Consider the following 17851-nt stretch of genomic DNA (forward strand, 5'->3'; position numbering starts at 1 on the left):
GCATCACTGATGCAGGGGGTCTTATTAAGGACCACTCTCCACCATTGCTGCTGACATTCGCACTTCCTCATGACCCACACCCTATAATTCCTTTGCCATCATCACTTGTACCTGTGTGGCATTTACTGCAAGCCCAACAGAATTAGGTGTAAAAATTGATTCAGAGATAGTAGGAACTGCTAAATCTTTCCACAGATTCTTCAGAAAACTTGTTATCTCAGATTCTCCAGCAAACCCTGGCCTGTCTATTTTTTCTCCCACCTATCTGCTCCTCCCACCTCAACTCCCACCCCCAGCTCCAACCTACCGCCCTCATCGCCGCCTCCTTGACGGGTCCGTCTTCCCTTGACTGACCAACCCCCATCCTAACTCTCCACCTGCACTCATCTTTACTGGCTCCATCCCCACCTTCTTGACCTGTCCATCTCCTCTCCACCTATCTGCTCCTTTAACCACCTTCCGTCCGCCTCTCCCTCTCTCCATTTATTTCAGAATCCCCTTCCCCTCCCCCATTTCTGAAGAAGGCTCCAGACTTGAAACGTCAACTTTCCTGCTCCTCTGATGCTGCTTGGCCTGCCGTATTCATCCAGCTCTACACCTTTTATTTGAGTCAGGTGTAATACTGGCAGCAACCATTATCTCCCTGGTGGCAGAATTGAGTAATAAAGAGCTGCTGGTCTTTGCTTAGTCAGAAACTCAGCTGGAGCAACTTCCAACAATTTAATGTACTCACAGCTGACTGGCTAATGCTCAACTCCAACAATGACCAAGACCCCAACACCTCCATCTCCACTAAATACAGATCAAAAAAAAAGTGACCTTTCATTTGGAGCTGTTTGTGCCTGACTGTTTCACAATGCCATGTACTGGAGTACAAATTGTCTATCCATCAAAAATAACTTCTCAGAACTGGAAAATGAACAATCATTTATCAAATAATTCTTTAATCATTTTTATTCAGCTTAAAATATTAGGCAGAGTGCATATTTGCAGTAAATATTTTATTTGAAAAAAGCTTATGAGTTATTCCAAATTAACTGAAATATGTTTTCTCTGTCTTTCAGCATAATGCTTGTCATTTCATAAATGAACATATAGTATTTAAACTGGCTGTCAATTAAATGCAGACAAACATTGGAACATAAATTCTATAACATACATACAATGAATATAATTGCTTTCATTAAATATATGCTGGATTTACCTTCTTCATTCACAGATGTCACTCATTAACAAATCAAATAGTTATACTCCTAGACAAACTTTGATATTCTTTGCTTGTGCACTTTCGTCACTTTTCACTTGTTATCTGACAGAATATTATGATATGAGCTCATGATATGTCAAGAAAATTAAGAATATATTATATATAATAACGTTGAAACTTTAAGTTTGAGTTGCATAATTTTTGGGAACCCCCTCAGGGTTGCTCTCATTCTGTTGTCACAAATTCACAAAAAGGGATAGAAAATAAATCAGGTATACACTTGTAAAAATTTTAGCAGCAGACTGGGAGTAGATATGGGGAAATTCCCAGCCACTGGCCTCAGCTTATCAGTATATCTGTTATATTTAAATCTATGCTGTGTTATAAATATGTGTATACACACACACACATATATATATATCTATTTAAATAAGTTTTAAAAAAATTTTGGTTACTGATGTTCCTAACTATAGTAGAACTTTTAAGAGTTTGTTTATCCTTAAAAATATACAATAATGTCTTTACATCAATAAAAATATCAATGACATTTTCTCTTATTAAAATTGTACCATTATAAAGCTTTATTTCAACATAAAATTTTGTTAAAGGAGACAAAAGGTGCCAGAAATGTTTGTGCATCGAAAAGTCCTAACCAAATTTATCTTCCGGGTCTATCCTTCTTGAGTATTCAGGTCAAATTATTTTGGTGCTTCTGTGGTTTCAGAGTGAATCCACTTGATTAGTAATTTGTGTCGGGCAATAGAGAATCAGCTTCCCATTTCATATTCTCTTTGAAGTCAGTGGATATGAAAATCAATCAGCTCTTGCCCAGGAGAAATTTTATCTCCAACCAATGTGAATTCATGGCCTCGAAAGAATTTTTTTAAAATTCACTTGGGAGAGGCGTCACTGTCTAGTCAGCCCTGGCTGCCCTTCAGAAGGCCTTCTTGAGTTGCCTTCTTGAACCCTTGCAGTACACGTGCTGTAGGTAGGTCATTAAGACATTAAGAAATGAATTCCAGCATCTTGACCTAACAACACTGAAGGAACGGCAGCATATTTCCTAGTAAGGATGGTGAGCGGAGTGGAGGGATACTTGAAGCTCAATGTGTTCCCACGGGTCTTTCCATATGGAATCGGTCATGAGTTTTTAAGTGCTGCTTAGGGATCTTTGGCGAATTTGGTGATAATGAACATGGCTGCTACTGGGTGGTCGAGGGAGTGAATCCTTGTGGATGTGGGTGCCGATTAAGCGGGCTACTTTGTCCTGGATGGTGAAAAGCTCTTGACTGTTCTTGCAGTTGCACTCATCCAGCCAAGTGACGACTATTCCAACAAACCCCTGACATGTGCCTTATAAAGAGTGGACAGGCTTTGAGGAGATAGGCGGTGAGTTACTCACTGCAGCTCCTCACCAATATGTCAATGTTTTACATCAAATTATGTAATTGTGGAAAGTTAGGAATATGATCTTAACAATCATTATTTGACAATGCACCAATTAGATTAGAGGCTTACAACTTTTTAGTCTGTATATTGCATACAAAGTAAACTTCAGAGATCTAGAAACATATAATAAATCTGTAGCCCTGGTAAAGTCTCCAATTTAGGATATATAAAGCAGTAGGGCAAAAGTAGTAATATTATTCTGTTCCAACTCTTCAGAGCAATAAAATTCAAATAGAAAAATACAATAATTTAAGAAATATAAGTGCAAATTGGACTGTATTGTTAGGGTTCTGAGCAGCCCTAGCACTGACTTTCACTCTAGTGAACGCAGCTTTCTATTAGAAGTATGGCAAATCTATCCACAGTATTCCTTCCAAAACACACAGGATGGAGTTCTGGCAGTGAAAGCAGAGCTTCTGTAAACTGTACCAGCTAATGCTTTACAAGCATTAATAAAGTTATTTAACGTTATTTAAACTTGGATTATAAAGAACTAGCAATTAGATGGTGATAAGGCATGTACCCACATGAAAATATCCTTCCAGTATGTTTTTCTTCATGAAGAGATAAATGGTCTAAGATTCCCTGAATCTATTACCATGATGACACATAAGACCTGCTCCTCTCTGGCAGGCCTTAGACCCAGTATATACTAGATGACAAAACTGGTCCTTAACACAATGCATTACTTACATTCTCAATAAAAAATAATTGTATGCAAGTATATAAAATATATAAAAAGTAACAAAATTTGTATATACAACACTTCACATAAGGTTCTATGTCCAGAAAGAGATTTCAAATGTAAATATTCTAACATAACTTTGATACACATGCTTAAAAACACTACTTATTTCAGGCTATATGGAAGGCTTAGAATTTTTGCAGTTACCCGTGCCTGAATGCATTTTCAAACATGGCTATCAACAGAATTTTTATTTCCATCAACAAAGTCCAGTACAGCAGGCACATCCATGTGAATGGTGGAGGATGACGTGCGGGTGTTGTCGGCCTTCCTGTCTGCATATTTGTGAATTGTGCTATAGTACTCCTCCGTTCTGCTGAAAGAGTAAAGCAGGGAAATCTCCTCCCATGCTGCCCTGCTTGGGGTTTTGATTTCTTGCGGTTCTTCAGATTTGAAGAAACTCTTCAGATTCCTTTCTGCCAATTCTTTAGCATGCTCCTCTGATTTTTGCTCAAACAACTCATTCTCCTTTGCCTTGTATGTTTTCCAAAACTGCAATTGCAGGAAGCTGACAGGAGAGTAACAGCGCAAAATGCAGGTCAAAGCCAAGGCAAAAACCACAATGGCTGCTATCAGGCTCCATCCAAGGACCTGCATGCAAGAAAGTAAAAAGATGCTTTGTATTGTCATTGCACCCAATGCATTAAATCAACAACAGTTCCTATGGATAAATATTATGAAGCCAAAGTAAGAAATCTGATTGCAGACAACTCAAAATTGATTTCTATGTTGTTTCTTAATAAAAAGAGTATTATAATGTCAGTTTTGTTTTGACAGTCTAATATCTACATTTGCATTAATTGTGCCATTCTATGTTTGAGGAAACTGAAATGCTAAAGCACTTATTAAATAACCTTTTTTACCTGAAATTAATACTTGTCGAACTATTTCATTTGACACGGGATTAATCAAAGGTATTCACATCTGGTAGTTCTTGCAAATTTTGCCTGATATAAATGTTCCAATATTTCAGAAGTACAATGTTCTGCCAGTTCTTACAAATGCAAGTTAAGAGGGATAGAACAGCGAGGAGGAGACTGGCAGGAGATCTGGATCTGCCAGCAATACAACGTTTTTTCTTGTCTGGGAGAATCAATGACACAACATAGTCGAGAAATTGAGAGCAAGTGACAGCATATTGAAATAAAGAATTACAGGCTTTTTAAAATTAGTGTCAGTAGACGAGGTGCATTTGTAACAGGGCCTCTGAACATAACAAACAAAAAGGCTTTTTATTCTGACCTGACAATTTCATCATTCCATTCCAAGGCTGCTGGCACTAAATACAAATTCCAAACGGATGTCGCAAACCATAATTTGCTCTGTTTGTCTATCTCCACAATAGACATGTAATTTTGACCATGTTAATGTGAAATATAATTAGCAAAGTTATCAATATTAATAAAATTTAAACAAAAAAAAGTAAGGCACGGCAGATGCTGGAAATCAGAAGCAAAATAAGAATTGCTGGAAAAATTTGAAGAACTTCAACTCTGAAGAAGGGTTACTAGACCTGAAACGTTAACTCTGCTTTCTCTCCACAGATGCTGCCAGACCTGCTAAGGTTTTCCAGCAATTTCCTACTTTGTTAACAAAATTTAAGCTTAAATTATAAAAGGTCTCAACAGCTGAGGATTTCCAGCCATTCTGATTTCATGAATAATTTAGATAATAGATAGGAAACTGATATCCCTTTTTCTTTGATGACATAATGCTCACAGGGCTAATGTACTTCATTTACTATGTGGTTTTTAATCATTACTGAAAGCATTCCTGGAAATGTGTTGAAGCCTTTGCCTGGGCAAAAGTAATTAAGTATTGAAATGAAGCGTACGCTGGGTCAGGGTCATTTTAATTTTTTGCTTTCTCCCATAGCATAATCTCTTAGGTATAAAAAGGTCAAACAAAAGCATACTGAAGTCCAAAGTTATAGCTACAGTTCTGGCTAGCATGTTGATTTACATTGGAAGGTGGGGAGAATGTTTTAATCCAGTTTAAAGAAAAAAACCCCAAACAACTACAGATGCTAGAAATCAGGAATGAAAATAAATTGAAGACAGGTCACTGGACCCAAAATGTTAATGTCTCCTTTCTCTCCACAGATGCTGCAAACCTTCAATCAATATTCATCTCAGACAAAAGTGGAGAAATGATATACTGTTTCTTATGCTGTAATGGGATTTTAGCCAAACCAAAACTTAATGCAATCTAACATCTCTGTTCCCCACCCCCAGTCTAGGGCAGGTTGAGGCATGTTGTCTTCTCGTTCACACCCCTATCTCATACTTGACAATCTAATCACTTGACATCCTCATTCAATTTGCTGTCATATTGATAGTAACAGTAAATATGATAAATGCACAATTATTCTCTTTAGTGAAATGTAAAAGCAAAGTTTGTATACAATGTGAAAGTATAGTTAACATATGACATCCAAATATTTCTTACCTGAGACTGTGCATGTATGGTGAGAAGAATATCCTCCTGGATTGGCAGAGGCAACGTTGAGTGGCCACAAGGCAGTTTAAAAAAATTGGATTGACAGTCACTGGATTTGTTTTTGCAGTGTGTTTGTAAGAGGTATTCATTGTAATAGCCACACATACCACATTCATAGAAAGTGCCATTCAGCAACGCAACAGAAATCCAAGTTATGGGGGCTACTAAAGCACCCACTGTGATTTGTACAAAAATCTTTATGCCACGGCAAATGATTATTTTAGAGCAATGCTTTACTTGATTGATGCAACAGCCAGTACATAGCTTCCAGGTTCGGCTGCTTATGAAGTATCCCAGTAAAAATAATACCAGGGCTGGGACGAGAAGGAAAACCATACTGTAGGCAAAGTTCCAAGAATTACAGGGACAATTGAACACAACGACAGAGAATATTTGTTCTCCCCCAGCTGTTGCTAAGGCCAGAAAGCCGTAGCCTAGGGTAGCATGCTGCTTCAAAACTAAATTCAGCACTGTCCTATATTTCTCCATCTTTACAGTACGTGTACTAGGACCAAATGACTGTTGATGTAATTTCCTCTCAGACGTTTTCAGAGCACTTCATAAATAATTTATATCAAGTGTTCACTGGTGGTGACCATTTATGGGAAAGGGGCTGAGAAATGAAACCAAATCTAATTAAAAAGGAAAGTACTGCACTGTATGATATGCCTGCCAAACGTCCCTTTAATAATTAGCTCCAGACTTAACTCTGCGCAAGTGCCAGAAGACACTGTGGGTCCAGGCTCAGCAACTGTTCATGCTTCCGACATATTCAGGGAATCTCCAAAAACATCTAGTCATATTCCTGAGCAGTTTGCAGTTTAATCAGATTATTCATTGAATCCCTTATGCAAATGAGATTATCTTTTAGATCAGTTTACTGAAAAATGAATCACCTTCTATTTGTCATCTTCAGCATTGTAATGAAGTTCGCTATCACACTGCATGGGTGACCAATCAATTTATAGGACAAAAATTGACTAACTATTTTAACACGGCTGTGTGTTTTCATTTTTACAGTGATTTCAAGTTTAATCTGGTAAAATATTCATTATAGAAGATACAATAGACATTCCATAACTAAATGTAAACTAGAAATTAGTTCCTTTTGGAGGGGAAGGAGGAACTCAGGGAAATTACAATGCTGAGAGTAGAAATTCCCTAGATTGATTGCAGAAATACAGGTTCATCTTATGAAGAGATATTGAATAATTTAGGTCTATACTCTCTGGAGTTTAGAAGAATGTGAGGAGCTCTGAGGTATATAAGGGGATTGACAAAGTACACAGAGAGAGGATGTTTCCCCTTGTGGGACAGTCTAGAGTGAGAGGTCACAGTTTTAGGATAAGGACTAGCAGGTTTAAGACAGGGCTGAGGAGAAATTACTTCTCTCAAAGAGTCACGACTCTGTAGAATTCACCACTCCAATGCGTGATGTACACTGGGACACTAAATAATTAGATGAGCAATTGATCGAGCATGATAGAGGAGCTGAATTGCCTACTCCTGCTCCTAGTTCCTATGTTTTAATGCTTGAGAAGTCTACTGTGCAAATTATAGGAACTGTAGGTGACAAGTGCTCAGTTCCTGATGGATTTTATCCTTGAGTCTTAAGAGAAATGGCTAGTGAGAAAGTAGATATTTTTTTTCAAAATTCTCCAGATTAGGTGGAAGTTCCACTAAGTTGGAAATCTGCAAATGATTATTCATTGAATCCCTTACGCAAATGAGATTATCTTTTAATCAGTTTACTGAAAAATGAAATACCTTCAGTCAAAAAGGGAAATAGAAAGCAAAAATTACAATTTAGTTAGCTTAACATTTGTGTAAGGGAGGATATTAGAGGCTATTTTCAAAAATATCATGGCAGGTCACTTAGAAAAGTTCCAGGAGATCATACACAGTCAGCATGGTTTTGTGAAAGGAAAATCATGTTTAACGAATCCATTGAAGTTCGTTGAGGAGGTAATATATGCTGTTAATAAATGGAAACTGGTGGATATTCCATACCTAGATTTCCAGAAGGCATTTGATGAGATGTCGCATCAAATGTTGTTGCAGTAAAAAAAGCATGATGGTGTACATAGTAGCATATTGGCAAAAATAGAAGGTTAGTGTTATGCATCATTACGGCAGTGCACCAGAAATGTTAAAATGTGAATTCCCTTACAGACTCTCCTTTGCACTCAAACAGACAGCAGGAAGAAAACTATGGGTTTCAAGGACAGGGGCAATGACTATGAAGATAGTTCAGTTGTTCATGTTCACAGGGCTGCTGAGATGATTTCTTTTGCTGTTCTGAATGCTGATTCTCAGACTTCTTTCGCTGATGCCTTCATTAGTTTGCAGATGGTAGCTGGTTCACATGTACAGAAGTCCCTGACTTGATAAAAGTAATAGCTTACAACAACTATTGAAGATAAAATAAACTGTTTATTTTAATTTTAGGTCTTTTTTTACTGCAGAGAACAGTTCTTAGGCATATGGTTGCTCTGTCAATTTCTCTGTAGATTGTTGGCTGCCCTAAGCTGTTCAGCTACCTGAAAACTAAGCATGCAGTTGTTGGCAGATAGAAGGCCTTCATCATCAATAACTGGTCACTAGTCCATAGACCAATCAACTGCTTGTTGCCCACTGAATCTCCATTTGCACAAATCCCTTAGCTCCAGCTTGTCTGCATCTTGTCCTGCTATGCTTCGATCATCAACTATAAAAACAGTGTTTTCAATGAGTGTCAGGTAATGTGTTTACAAAAAAAATGTGGTGATATTTCAGTAATCTTTGGTTTCAAAACAGTTATTTTTCCATTTCAGTCCACATTAAAAGTACAGAATACACATGGTCTTTACATCAGCCAGCTAACAGGGAACAAAGTAGGCATAAACTTTTTGAATGGTGGGATGTAATGAGTGGTATGCCACAAGATCAATGCTAGGACCGAGAAATGACTTGGACGATAGGACCAAAGGTATGCTTTCTAATTTTGATGTTAACACAATGTTAGGTAGCGTTTCTTAGACAGAGGTCCCAAACTGGAAGGTTTTATTTAAATATCAAATCAGATTCCCGTGATAGCATTAGGTTCTGAGCTGCTACATTAACTGGAAACTTGAGAAGAGGTTCAGTCCTCGACAGGCGAAACCTCCTTGATACGATTAACAGCCAGAAGAGACTTAGTGAAGCAAATTTTCAATTTTTATTAGTGTCATTATTGATAACCTTATTATTCAGCCAAATATAACGATAGTACTCAAAGAGCCACACCCCTAGTCAAGCTGTTACAGTACAGCTACAACACTGGCATATACCTGTAGAAAACTGACCGGAAATGTGATGTGCCCAAAAAACAGGATAAATCCAACCCAGCCAAAGATGGTCCTCTCCATCAACAGCAAAGTGATGGAATGGATCATCAACAGTGCTAATAAGCAGCACTTACACAGAATAACCTTCACACTGATACAGTCAAAGATGGGCTTTGTTACTAAACATTCAAAAGGTGGGGGAATTGTTTCACTACTCCACTCACGAACATTCAGGAAGAAAAGATTAGAGAGGGTATAGGTTATAAATTTCAAGCTTTGGTTAATCCAGGGTTATTTTTAAAAGTTGGTTAGGATGAGTTACAACTTCCTAGAGGTTAGTATGCAACAGTAGTTTCCTCAGTGAGCTGTACCCAGTAGTTTATCCCTCCCACAGGCAAAGTGAAGGCTTCTTTCCAGCCAGCACCTTGCAGAGAGTTGGAAGCAGGCTGTCAATTCAGCCTAGAATCCTGCTTCCCATCTGGAAGTCAATCAGCAACAGACTTCAAATCCAAGAATTGTATGTTTAATCAAATCAACAAGCTCAGATGTCCATCATGTGAGAAAGACAGCTATTTCAAGTGTTGATGGCCCACTCAGTGGGCAATTGAGCTCTGAGACACTCTCACCACTTTGAAGAAAGCCTTCCAATTTTATCTTTTCTTCCTTTCAGATATCCGGACAGTTGTTATTTTACCATTGAAGGAACAGCATGAAGGTAGTCATACAGAAGATACAGCACCTATACTCGATTTCACTCACCAGCTTAGATCCTGCACATGCCGTTGAAGATAGACTAGAGGTAAGATCTGCTTGTACAGAGACACTAGGCATGAGTGGGCTGCAACCAGAGCAGGGGGTATGAATAGTGCAAGTGTTAGCTCACTGAAAACAAGGCTGCATATAGATGAACTCAGATGAGTACTTCATTGGGGAAGTTCCAGACAAACCGTGTCGGTATGCATGCTCAAAGGATTGATGAAAAGAACCCTGCCAGAAAGTGTGCAGTTAATATTAGGGAATGTGGAGGAACCCAACACCAGTTTGGAACAGGAATTCGGGGTCTGTCCTTTCTATTTTGAAAGGTGTGACCAACTCCATTCACACACCTGAGAGTCTGACCACACATGTACCTGATGGTTGAAATCTCCATTTCCAATGTCAGCCCAAGTAGCAATCATCCAATATCTGAAACTGTGGTGTAAGATGCAACAGTTGTTATGCAAGAATAACTTGCCCCTTGCAAGCTTGGATTACTCTTATTGTGGCTATGGATTCTAGTCCACTAAGGGGCTTCCCAGTTGTCTCAGCAATCTAGCCACCTGTCCTCCATACTTGTCCTCTATCACCTTTCTGGGTGTCTTGATGGAGTACAAGCCTCTTTTGGAAGGAACATCATTTCTTCTCCAAACCCCAGCCATTGCATCAGTGCCCTTGTTGCTGCCTATCAGCTAAGCAGTCTTTACAGCTGTCATCCATAACAAAATGCAGCAGCCTGTAACCAGGCCTTCTACACCCAGAGCTACACAAAATCATCCACCAAGTCCTTCCTCATTAAAAATCAGCCAAACTGCAGCCACTTTGTAGGATTACTAAGGAATAATTGGACAAAGTGTCATAGAAGACATAAGGGAATGCAGAAAGTGCTTTGTTGATTTTGTATGGAATGATTTTATTCATATTTTTATTTCAGAATGTTTGTTTTGTGTTGACTTTTATTTTTGGATGTTGAGCAAGTGTCTACTGCCCCAAATTACGGTGGAGTGGGGTTAATTAGCTCAGTTGGCTGGACAGCTGTTTGTGATGCAGAGTGAAGGGGAGAGCACAAGTTCAATTCCTACACAAGCTGAGGTTACCATGAAGGACTCTCGTCCTAAACTCTCCCCTTGCCTCAGGCTTGGTAACACTCAGGTTAAACCACCACCAGCCATTTCTCTCTGATGACAGAGTAGGACTGTGGTGGCTTTACCTATGCTTCTTTTGCATTAAACAGTAAAATTATTTATGGTCCATGACAGAGAGGCTAATGTGTGAGATTGGTAACAGGAATTGGGAAGTGAGTTTGATCAATGGTTATCTTCTACAACTGAGTTCCATCACTGACAGCTCAATTTGAAAGTGTCTGTGTTTCGGCTGCCTCTTCCTTTGGTTATCCTTTCCCATCTCACACTCCTCAGTCTCATGACAGACAACTCACGGCAAGAACTGTTCCCAAACATTTGTGGAATTATATTAACACACTGAAAAATTCAACCTGCAACTGACTTGTGAATAGTCGGTGCCCCTTTAAACAGTGCTGGTAATGGGTTTAGAAATGCGAGGCTAACAGATGATGTCAGTTGGACCTTTAAACTGTAAAATGGTGTCACTAGCACTGTAGCGGCATTGCATGTTGATTGGTCCCATGATCTGCCTGTTCTGTATTCCATTGTAATCGTTCATTATACATACTCAATTCTCTCAGCAGTATGGTGTCTGGTATAATTCACTTCACAACAGGGCACACACACTGTGGGTTGCCACAGCACAGCTCGAAGGCACTCCTTAGCTCAGTTCTCCACTCAATCTGTCTGCTTTGAGTTGAGTTTTTTTTTAAATCTTGTTACTGTAAGGAAGAGAAAATTACAGGCTACAGAATAGTGCAAATGAAATAGAGGATGAGGTTTGTAAGCAATAGAGAAGTTTGAAAAATAACAGGGTTTTCAGTAATGAGGGACTGAACATCCCAGTCTGCCAGAGGAAAATTACAGGAAATTGTGGTCAAAATGTGGAGTAGTTCTGAGAATGTCAATTCCGAAATTGGAGGGCTACTTGTTCAACAATAAACAATTCTGTACTCTCTTTGGCTCTAGATAAAGAAAGAAAATATGGGAAATTGAGTCAAGGAGCAGGTTAATACACAAGCCTGTTGGTCCTAGGCCAAGTTGTCGTCTCCAGGTCAAACCTTAAAAACTACACACATTTTATAACCTTTGAGATGAATGTTTCTTTGTGTCATCAGGTTTATTGTGCTGCAGAAACAAAACTTCTTTGAGAATACAACATCCAGGGCACACTCAGCTCCAAGGATATTGCATTTGTCTGTCCCAAAATACGTACACGCAATTCTGCCCAGAAAAAATGGCAGAGGTATTTGCCAGGTTTTCAGGAGGGGCTCCCTTAGCACTTGTGCGGGGTGCCAAAAGAAGAGTTTACAAGACAGACAGTCAGTACGCGAGAATTAAGGCAGTAATAGCAAGTAGAAAAACTGTGAAGGAGACTAAAAGACAGAGAAATGAAACTATACATCCAGTACACCTTTTTATCTGCAGAGCATAGTGGCATAGAGTCTCCACAGACAAGATGCAAGGGAGATACAGGTCTTAAGTAATTCTCCCAGGTACCACAAAGGACCATGCTATCAGACTAGAAGAGTCAATGAGAAAAAGAGACAGAGTCTGAGGTTGACCTCACGTGTACACAGACCCCGGGTAGGTATCCACAGAGTACACAAATACACAGTTCAAAAATGTGTCCAATAAGAAAGTTACTTGCTAATTGCAAATTAATTGCAGGTAAAGCTCTAAGGATTGTTTACAATTAAATGTTGATGATGGGCACTCTGCCGTTTTGGAAGTGCATATCAGAAATGTAAACACACTGGCTACATTTTTCCAACTGTGGACACAAAGCTTTGGAAAAAATGACAGCATTTGCTTCTCTTTTCATTGGTGCTCCATACAGGTGAGTTTACTCACTGATGTGACTGACTCAAAGTTACTATCCAATTTCTGAAGGATATGATGAACAGCTTGGAAAACTGAAAGCAAAGGGCAGGTTAAGTGCAACCAGTTTAAGTTAATTGCTTCAGTGATTCACACCATCTCAAAGCAGATATGGAATGTATGAAATTTTGAAGTATTTAATTGGGTTTCATTGGTGACTTCCCATGATAAGAAACACAGGTGCAACTGTCAGCACAGATATGATCATAAATCCATGGATATTTTGTGGATAACTGTTGAGGAGTTTTTGTTTGGGAGTGTGGAGGTAGTGAAGCATTTGTATTTGTGTACACCATGGATCTTTTGTTGTTCGTCTCTTTGACATTCGTTTGTTTAAATGGATTTTGTGTGGATAATAAGAAAGGGTTTTGATGTTTCCTGATAAAAGCAATTCAAGGGGCATCACAAACTGTGAGGAAGATTGTAAAATTTTGCAAACAGTCACAGAATGAGGGACAGTTGACAATGTAGGGGAATGTAGAGAAGCCTAATTGTAGGCAGGAACTACAAGATAATTTTCTCACTTTGCAATCCCACTGAGCAAATTCCAAAACACACCATGCAAAATGATCCATATCCACCCACTGAGAATAATGAATCGTAGTCCTAATTATTCAAAGAAAAACATTTCCTGGTATTCTTTAAAAGTGTTTAAGAAATGCTTAATAACATTTGTGCTTTAATGACTGATCATGAAAAGAATAACAAACTGAACAACCCAGCTGCAGTTAGTAGACACATTGTATGCACAATCATTGCTGTTCACTGAGATATCACCAGCAGTCACAGGAATCCAGACACTACTACATAGAACATTCAAAAGGAAAGAGAAGCTACAGGTCCACCATTTACAGATAAGAGTGTCAAACTGAAATATTTAAAAGCAATGGGCTTGTTAAAATAATTGCACATTTTTGTTCAGTTGGTCCAACTTAATAAAGGGAAGCCTCCTCATGGATAGTGAAGTTTTAAAGAATATCAATACGTCAAAAGATGCTGGATATTCATTGTGATACCCTTGGAAAGGGAATGAAGGCAAGTGCAATATGAATAACAAAAGAAACAAAATGCTATTTTCTTCAACAAGGGGATGAAATACTAATAACAAAAGAAGCTGTGCAATGAGGCATTGTCACACAACTCTCCTGGGAAAGGCTTGGTGGATGATCAGGGAGGCAGGTAATAAGTGTTAGTGGTCATTCCACTTAACTGCAACTTTGCTAATGATTCATCAAATTATTTGGCTTTCTTGTTAAGTATCTCTCATGAAAATCTGTTAAAATGTATTTGCATTAAGCACTCAATTGAGTAATCTTACTGCATATTTATTCAGTCTTTCACGAGTTGGCTTCCCTGGTCTAGCACTGTGCTTGAGAACAAGATGAGTACAAGCAAAGCAGAACAAAGCTATCTAGTAGAAGCACAGCATAGAGAAATCTTTGGGTGTGCAAGCTTGGAGCTTTCTGAAATCGAATTAGCTGTAATGCTAATAGGAAGAAGAAGGTTGCAATATTTAAAATTAAGAAGACTCTTGTGTAGGAAGCTGATAAGGATTGGGCAGTGCTTCGAACAGTGGCTCCTGGTTTCACGGAACCACTTTTTACATTTTTGTTTGTACCTCGTTCTGGTTTTTTCACATCGGAAAAGTCCATAAAATCAAAAGTCTCCCCCATGTCCTCATTTCTTTCATCGGAAGTTTCTTCTTGCATTCGCTGCAGCAACTTCTTCCGCTCTCTTTTCTCATTCATTTCAATTTGTGCAAAAATATCTGGAAAGTTATTGGGAAATTTATCACCATCACCTTTTCCTTTTTTCATTTTTTTGGCCTTGGCTTGTCCAAACGAGACAGAAAATAACTTTTCAACAGCTTCCTCTGTCTTCTTTTTGTCTGATAGTTTTAGAAGACGCTCGGCCGTCTTCCGGAAGTTATCAGTGTTCAGGACTCGCGCCAAGATCTGCTTTTCGAGCTGCTGAAACACTGGTTTTGTGTGCTGAATATTTTCTTCAACAATATTCACATAATCTTTTGTCTCCTGCACTGAAGCATCCCTGATTGCAGAAGTTCTATCAAATACAATCTTTTGACGGTCAGCTAGTACCATGGCAAACAGTGGTTTCACTGCTGTTTCCCCAGTTAAGAGATAAACTGTATAGGTTTTCTCATTTGTTGCTAGATATATATCTATCCGATCTGAATCTCCTCGAATGCTAAAGCTTTGAATCTCCACAGAAGGTCCAAAGAAAATATAGGCTGTTCTCGTGACTGGGTACCTCAGCGTAGTTGTAACATTCACATAGTGTGTTCCATTGTATGGGTATCCGCGAGGATAAGTCTTGAATGCTAGTCCAGCCTTTTCACTATTGCCTTTATCATCCATCCAGAACATTGTGTACTGGCCATCTTTTTGCCTAATAAATGCTCCATTTACCCCATCTTCAGATATTTCCTCAAAAGCCACATCTGTATTATGGAAATACGCACTCATTTTTTCAAGCGGGCTGTCTTCTGCCAAGTGGATTTGATCTACCAGGAGTAAAAGCTGAGGTTGCAGAAGGAGAAGGTTCCTTTGGGAACTTTTCAGTTTCAGGCTAGGACTATACGCTCCCACTGCCTCTCCTCTGATAAAGACCACACCATTCTGCTCTAAAGCTGCTGTCACCTGGCCATGACAATCCCCAGAGATCCCATGTTTATACTTCAGCCACTTCGAATTGCATGCTTCTGTCACCTGCCCTTCCCAAGGGTTGAAGCAAGTACCTGCTGTGGCTGGAGAGAACATTAAAGCATTGTTGAGAAAGGTGTATTTTGGGCCGTACAAAGCCTCTGTGATGAAAGGTACCCCATTAGGTGCGAACGTGAAAGAGTTCTGATCAGGATGTTCATGGCCAGCATTAAAATTCTTCCATCCATTAATCCACTGTGAATACTTCTTCTGATGAACCATGTCGTAGATTGCACGTCCTCCCAGTTTACCCGATTTGAAGGACAAGAAAGGTCGGTTAACTTCTGCTGGTAAAGCCCCTCCGTAAGTTACAACACCCCAATCTTCAAAATAATGTAATTTTGGTACCCCATAATCCAGAGGTGGCACTGGAGTCAGAGAGCCATCATACCTGATAACAAATAGAAAGAAAAGGCTGAAACTATTTTGACAGCACAGCAAGGGCAAACATAGTTCAATAATGTGGGACCACAGTTAACTTAATTTTTAAAAAAATGCCCCTAAATCTCAGTTGAGTACAACAGATGTGACTTTCGGTTGCTTATTTTTGGCAATTTAATTAGACTAGGTCAATAAATATCAGGTTAGAAATGGTTAATACCTGCTTCTTTAAATATATATATTAACATTTTTCCATTAGAATGCTTCAGTTTCCTTTACATTGATTTTATGTTCGATTACAGTTCTAAAAGTCAGTAGAATCATTGAGAACAGCTAGGGACAGGCAATAAATGGTAGCCAATCAGCAACGCCAGTGAATAAAAAAAGGTGTATAACACCAGCCAGATGCAGAGTAAAACTCTCCCTACTGTGTCCAAACATGTGCCTCAACTTATACCGAAGAACAACACTTATTGCACCAATATGACTTCTTACTTTGGATATTTGTTCAGGGGTTGTGACATTTACTGGCAGGGGTGGCATTTATTCCCATCCCTAGCTGCCCTTAAACTGGTGGCAGCGAGCCACCTTCTCAACTGCTGCGGCCCATGGGGTGTAGGCAGACCAGCCATCTTGTGAATGTGGCATGATGCTGTCAATCAGTGACATGAGAGGGATCATAATACACCAAGAACCCAGGCAGAGAAACTGGCTTGGGCACATTTTAAGAAAATGTACTTGTAAGAAATGTTAAGAGGGAATTAACATTTAATTAACATTAACATTTAGGGGAAAAAAGGAAAAGTAAAAAGGAAGGAAGAGAATACTGATATTGGATGACTTGAAGATGTTATTGGCAAATGAAGAGAATGGAGCAGAACAGAAAGATCTGGACAGGTTGTTATGGTCGAAGGACCTGCCTTCCGGGCAGAGCACACATGATGACAACAATGATCGTTGATATGATGCAAAAGATATTTCAAAATTGTATAAATGTTCCTAAAATAAAGGTGCCATGTATGCAGCATAAAAATATAAGAGACACAAATCTCTGCTGTTGCTGATGACAATCTTGGAGGCCAGAAGGCCATTTAACTATGCAGGGTGCCGCTGTATCTGAACCGTCCCATCTTCCTGCCTCTAGAAAGAATAAGTCCTGAGCAAATAAGTCCATGGTTGATCTTCCTGACTCATTGCCAATTGAGTCTTAAGTGGCCAATTCAGTACCAAATGCCTGATCGAGGGAATGGGTATCAGGACGGGAAGGGAGAACCACAATGAGAATGACCATGCTGCTCCCGGCATCCTTCACCCCATAAAGTCCACTCCCATTCCCACCGCTGACCCATGCCCTGGATCCATGGGTCTGGCAGGCAAGGGATGCATGGGGAGGGGTTAAAACCATAAGATGTAAGTGCAGAAGAAGGATATTCAACCCATCAAGTCTGCACCATCATTGATTGGGATCACGACTGATATGATAATTCTCAACTCCACTGTTCTGCCTTTTGTTAGTACACTTTATTTCCTCACTGGTAAAAATCTGTCTATCTCAACCTTGAATACACTTAACTATCCAATCTGCATAGCCCTCTGCAATCAAGAATTCCACTTACCCACTGAGAAGAGATTTCTCCTCATCTCTGTCTTAAATGGGTGACCCCTTCTTCTAAGGTCATCCCCTCTGGTCCTAGACTCCCTCCCACAAGGGGAAACAACATTTCCGCACCTATCCTGTTGCGTCCCAAAGAAACTTACATGTTTCAATAGTGTAGGCTTTC

General features: G+C 39.3%; 3 protein-coding genes across 6 annotated transcripts in view; 1 reads left to right on the forward strand and 2 right to left on the reverse strand.

Annotated features, from left to right (window-relative positions):
* Positions 1–7445, forward strand: part of LOC125452918 (trafficking protein particle complex subunit 3-like) — a 72669-nt gene extending 65224 nt beyond the window's left edge. Inside the window, exon 6 of the mRNA XM_048531893.2 lies at positions 5504–7445. Coding sequence (XP_048387850.2) covers positions 5504–5554 — 51 coding nt within the window. The 3' untranslated portion in view covers positions 5555–7445. The remainder of the gene's footprint in view (positions 1–5503) is intronic.
* LOC125452920 (calcium homeostasis modulator protein 6-like) lies at positions 1005–8967 on the reverse strand. Its single transcript, XM_048531899.2, has 2 exons — positions 5850–8967; positions 1005–3992 (listed from the first exon to the last, which is right to left on the reverse strand). Exons 1-2 carry the CDS (start codon positions 6387–6389, stop codon positions 3567–3569), a joined length of 966 nt encoding a protein of 321 aa, XP_048387856.2. The 5' UTR covers positions 6390–8967; the 3' UTR covers positions 1005–3566.
* A 110-nt stretch (positions 8968–9077) lies between these two features.
* The window catches only part of dse (dermatan sulfate epimerase), an 88415-nt gene continuing 79641 nt past the window's right edge, over positions 9078–17851 (reverse strand). For all 4 annotated transcript variants that reach the window (XM_048531889.2, XM_048531890.2, XM_048531891.2 and 1 more), the window contains one exon: positions 9078–16080. In XM_048531889.2, coding sequence (XP_048387846.1) covers positions 14325–16080 — 1756 coding nt within the window. In that variant the 3' untranslated portion in view covers positions 9078–14324. The remainder of the gene's footprint in view (positions 16081–17851) is intronic.

This window comes from Stegostoma tigrinum, chromosome 4 (genome assembly GCF_030684315.1).
Source record: "Stegostoma tigrinum isolate sSteTig4 chromosome 4, sSteTig4.hap1, whole genome shotgun sequence".
Taxonomy (NCBI): domain Eukaryota; kingdom Metazoa; phylum Chordata; class Chondrichthyes; order Orectolobiformes; family Stegostomatidae; genus Stegostoma; species Stegostoma tigrinum.

Bases quoted from the DNA above. Each gene is read 5' to 3' on its own strand.
- LOC125452920 (XM_048531899.2), bottom strand. From the start codon at position 6,389: ATGGAGAAATATAGGACAGTGCTGAATTTAGTTTTGAAGCAGCATGCT. The intron at 3,993-5,849 runs GTAAGAAATATT...TCTTGCATGCAG, and splicing joins CCATACATGCACAGTCTCAG to GTCCTTGGATGGAGCCTGAT.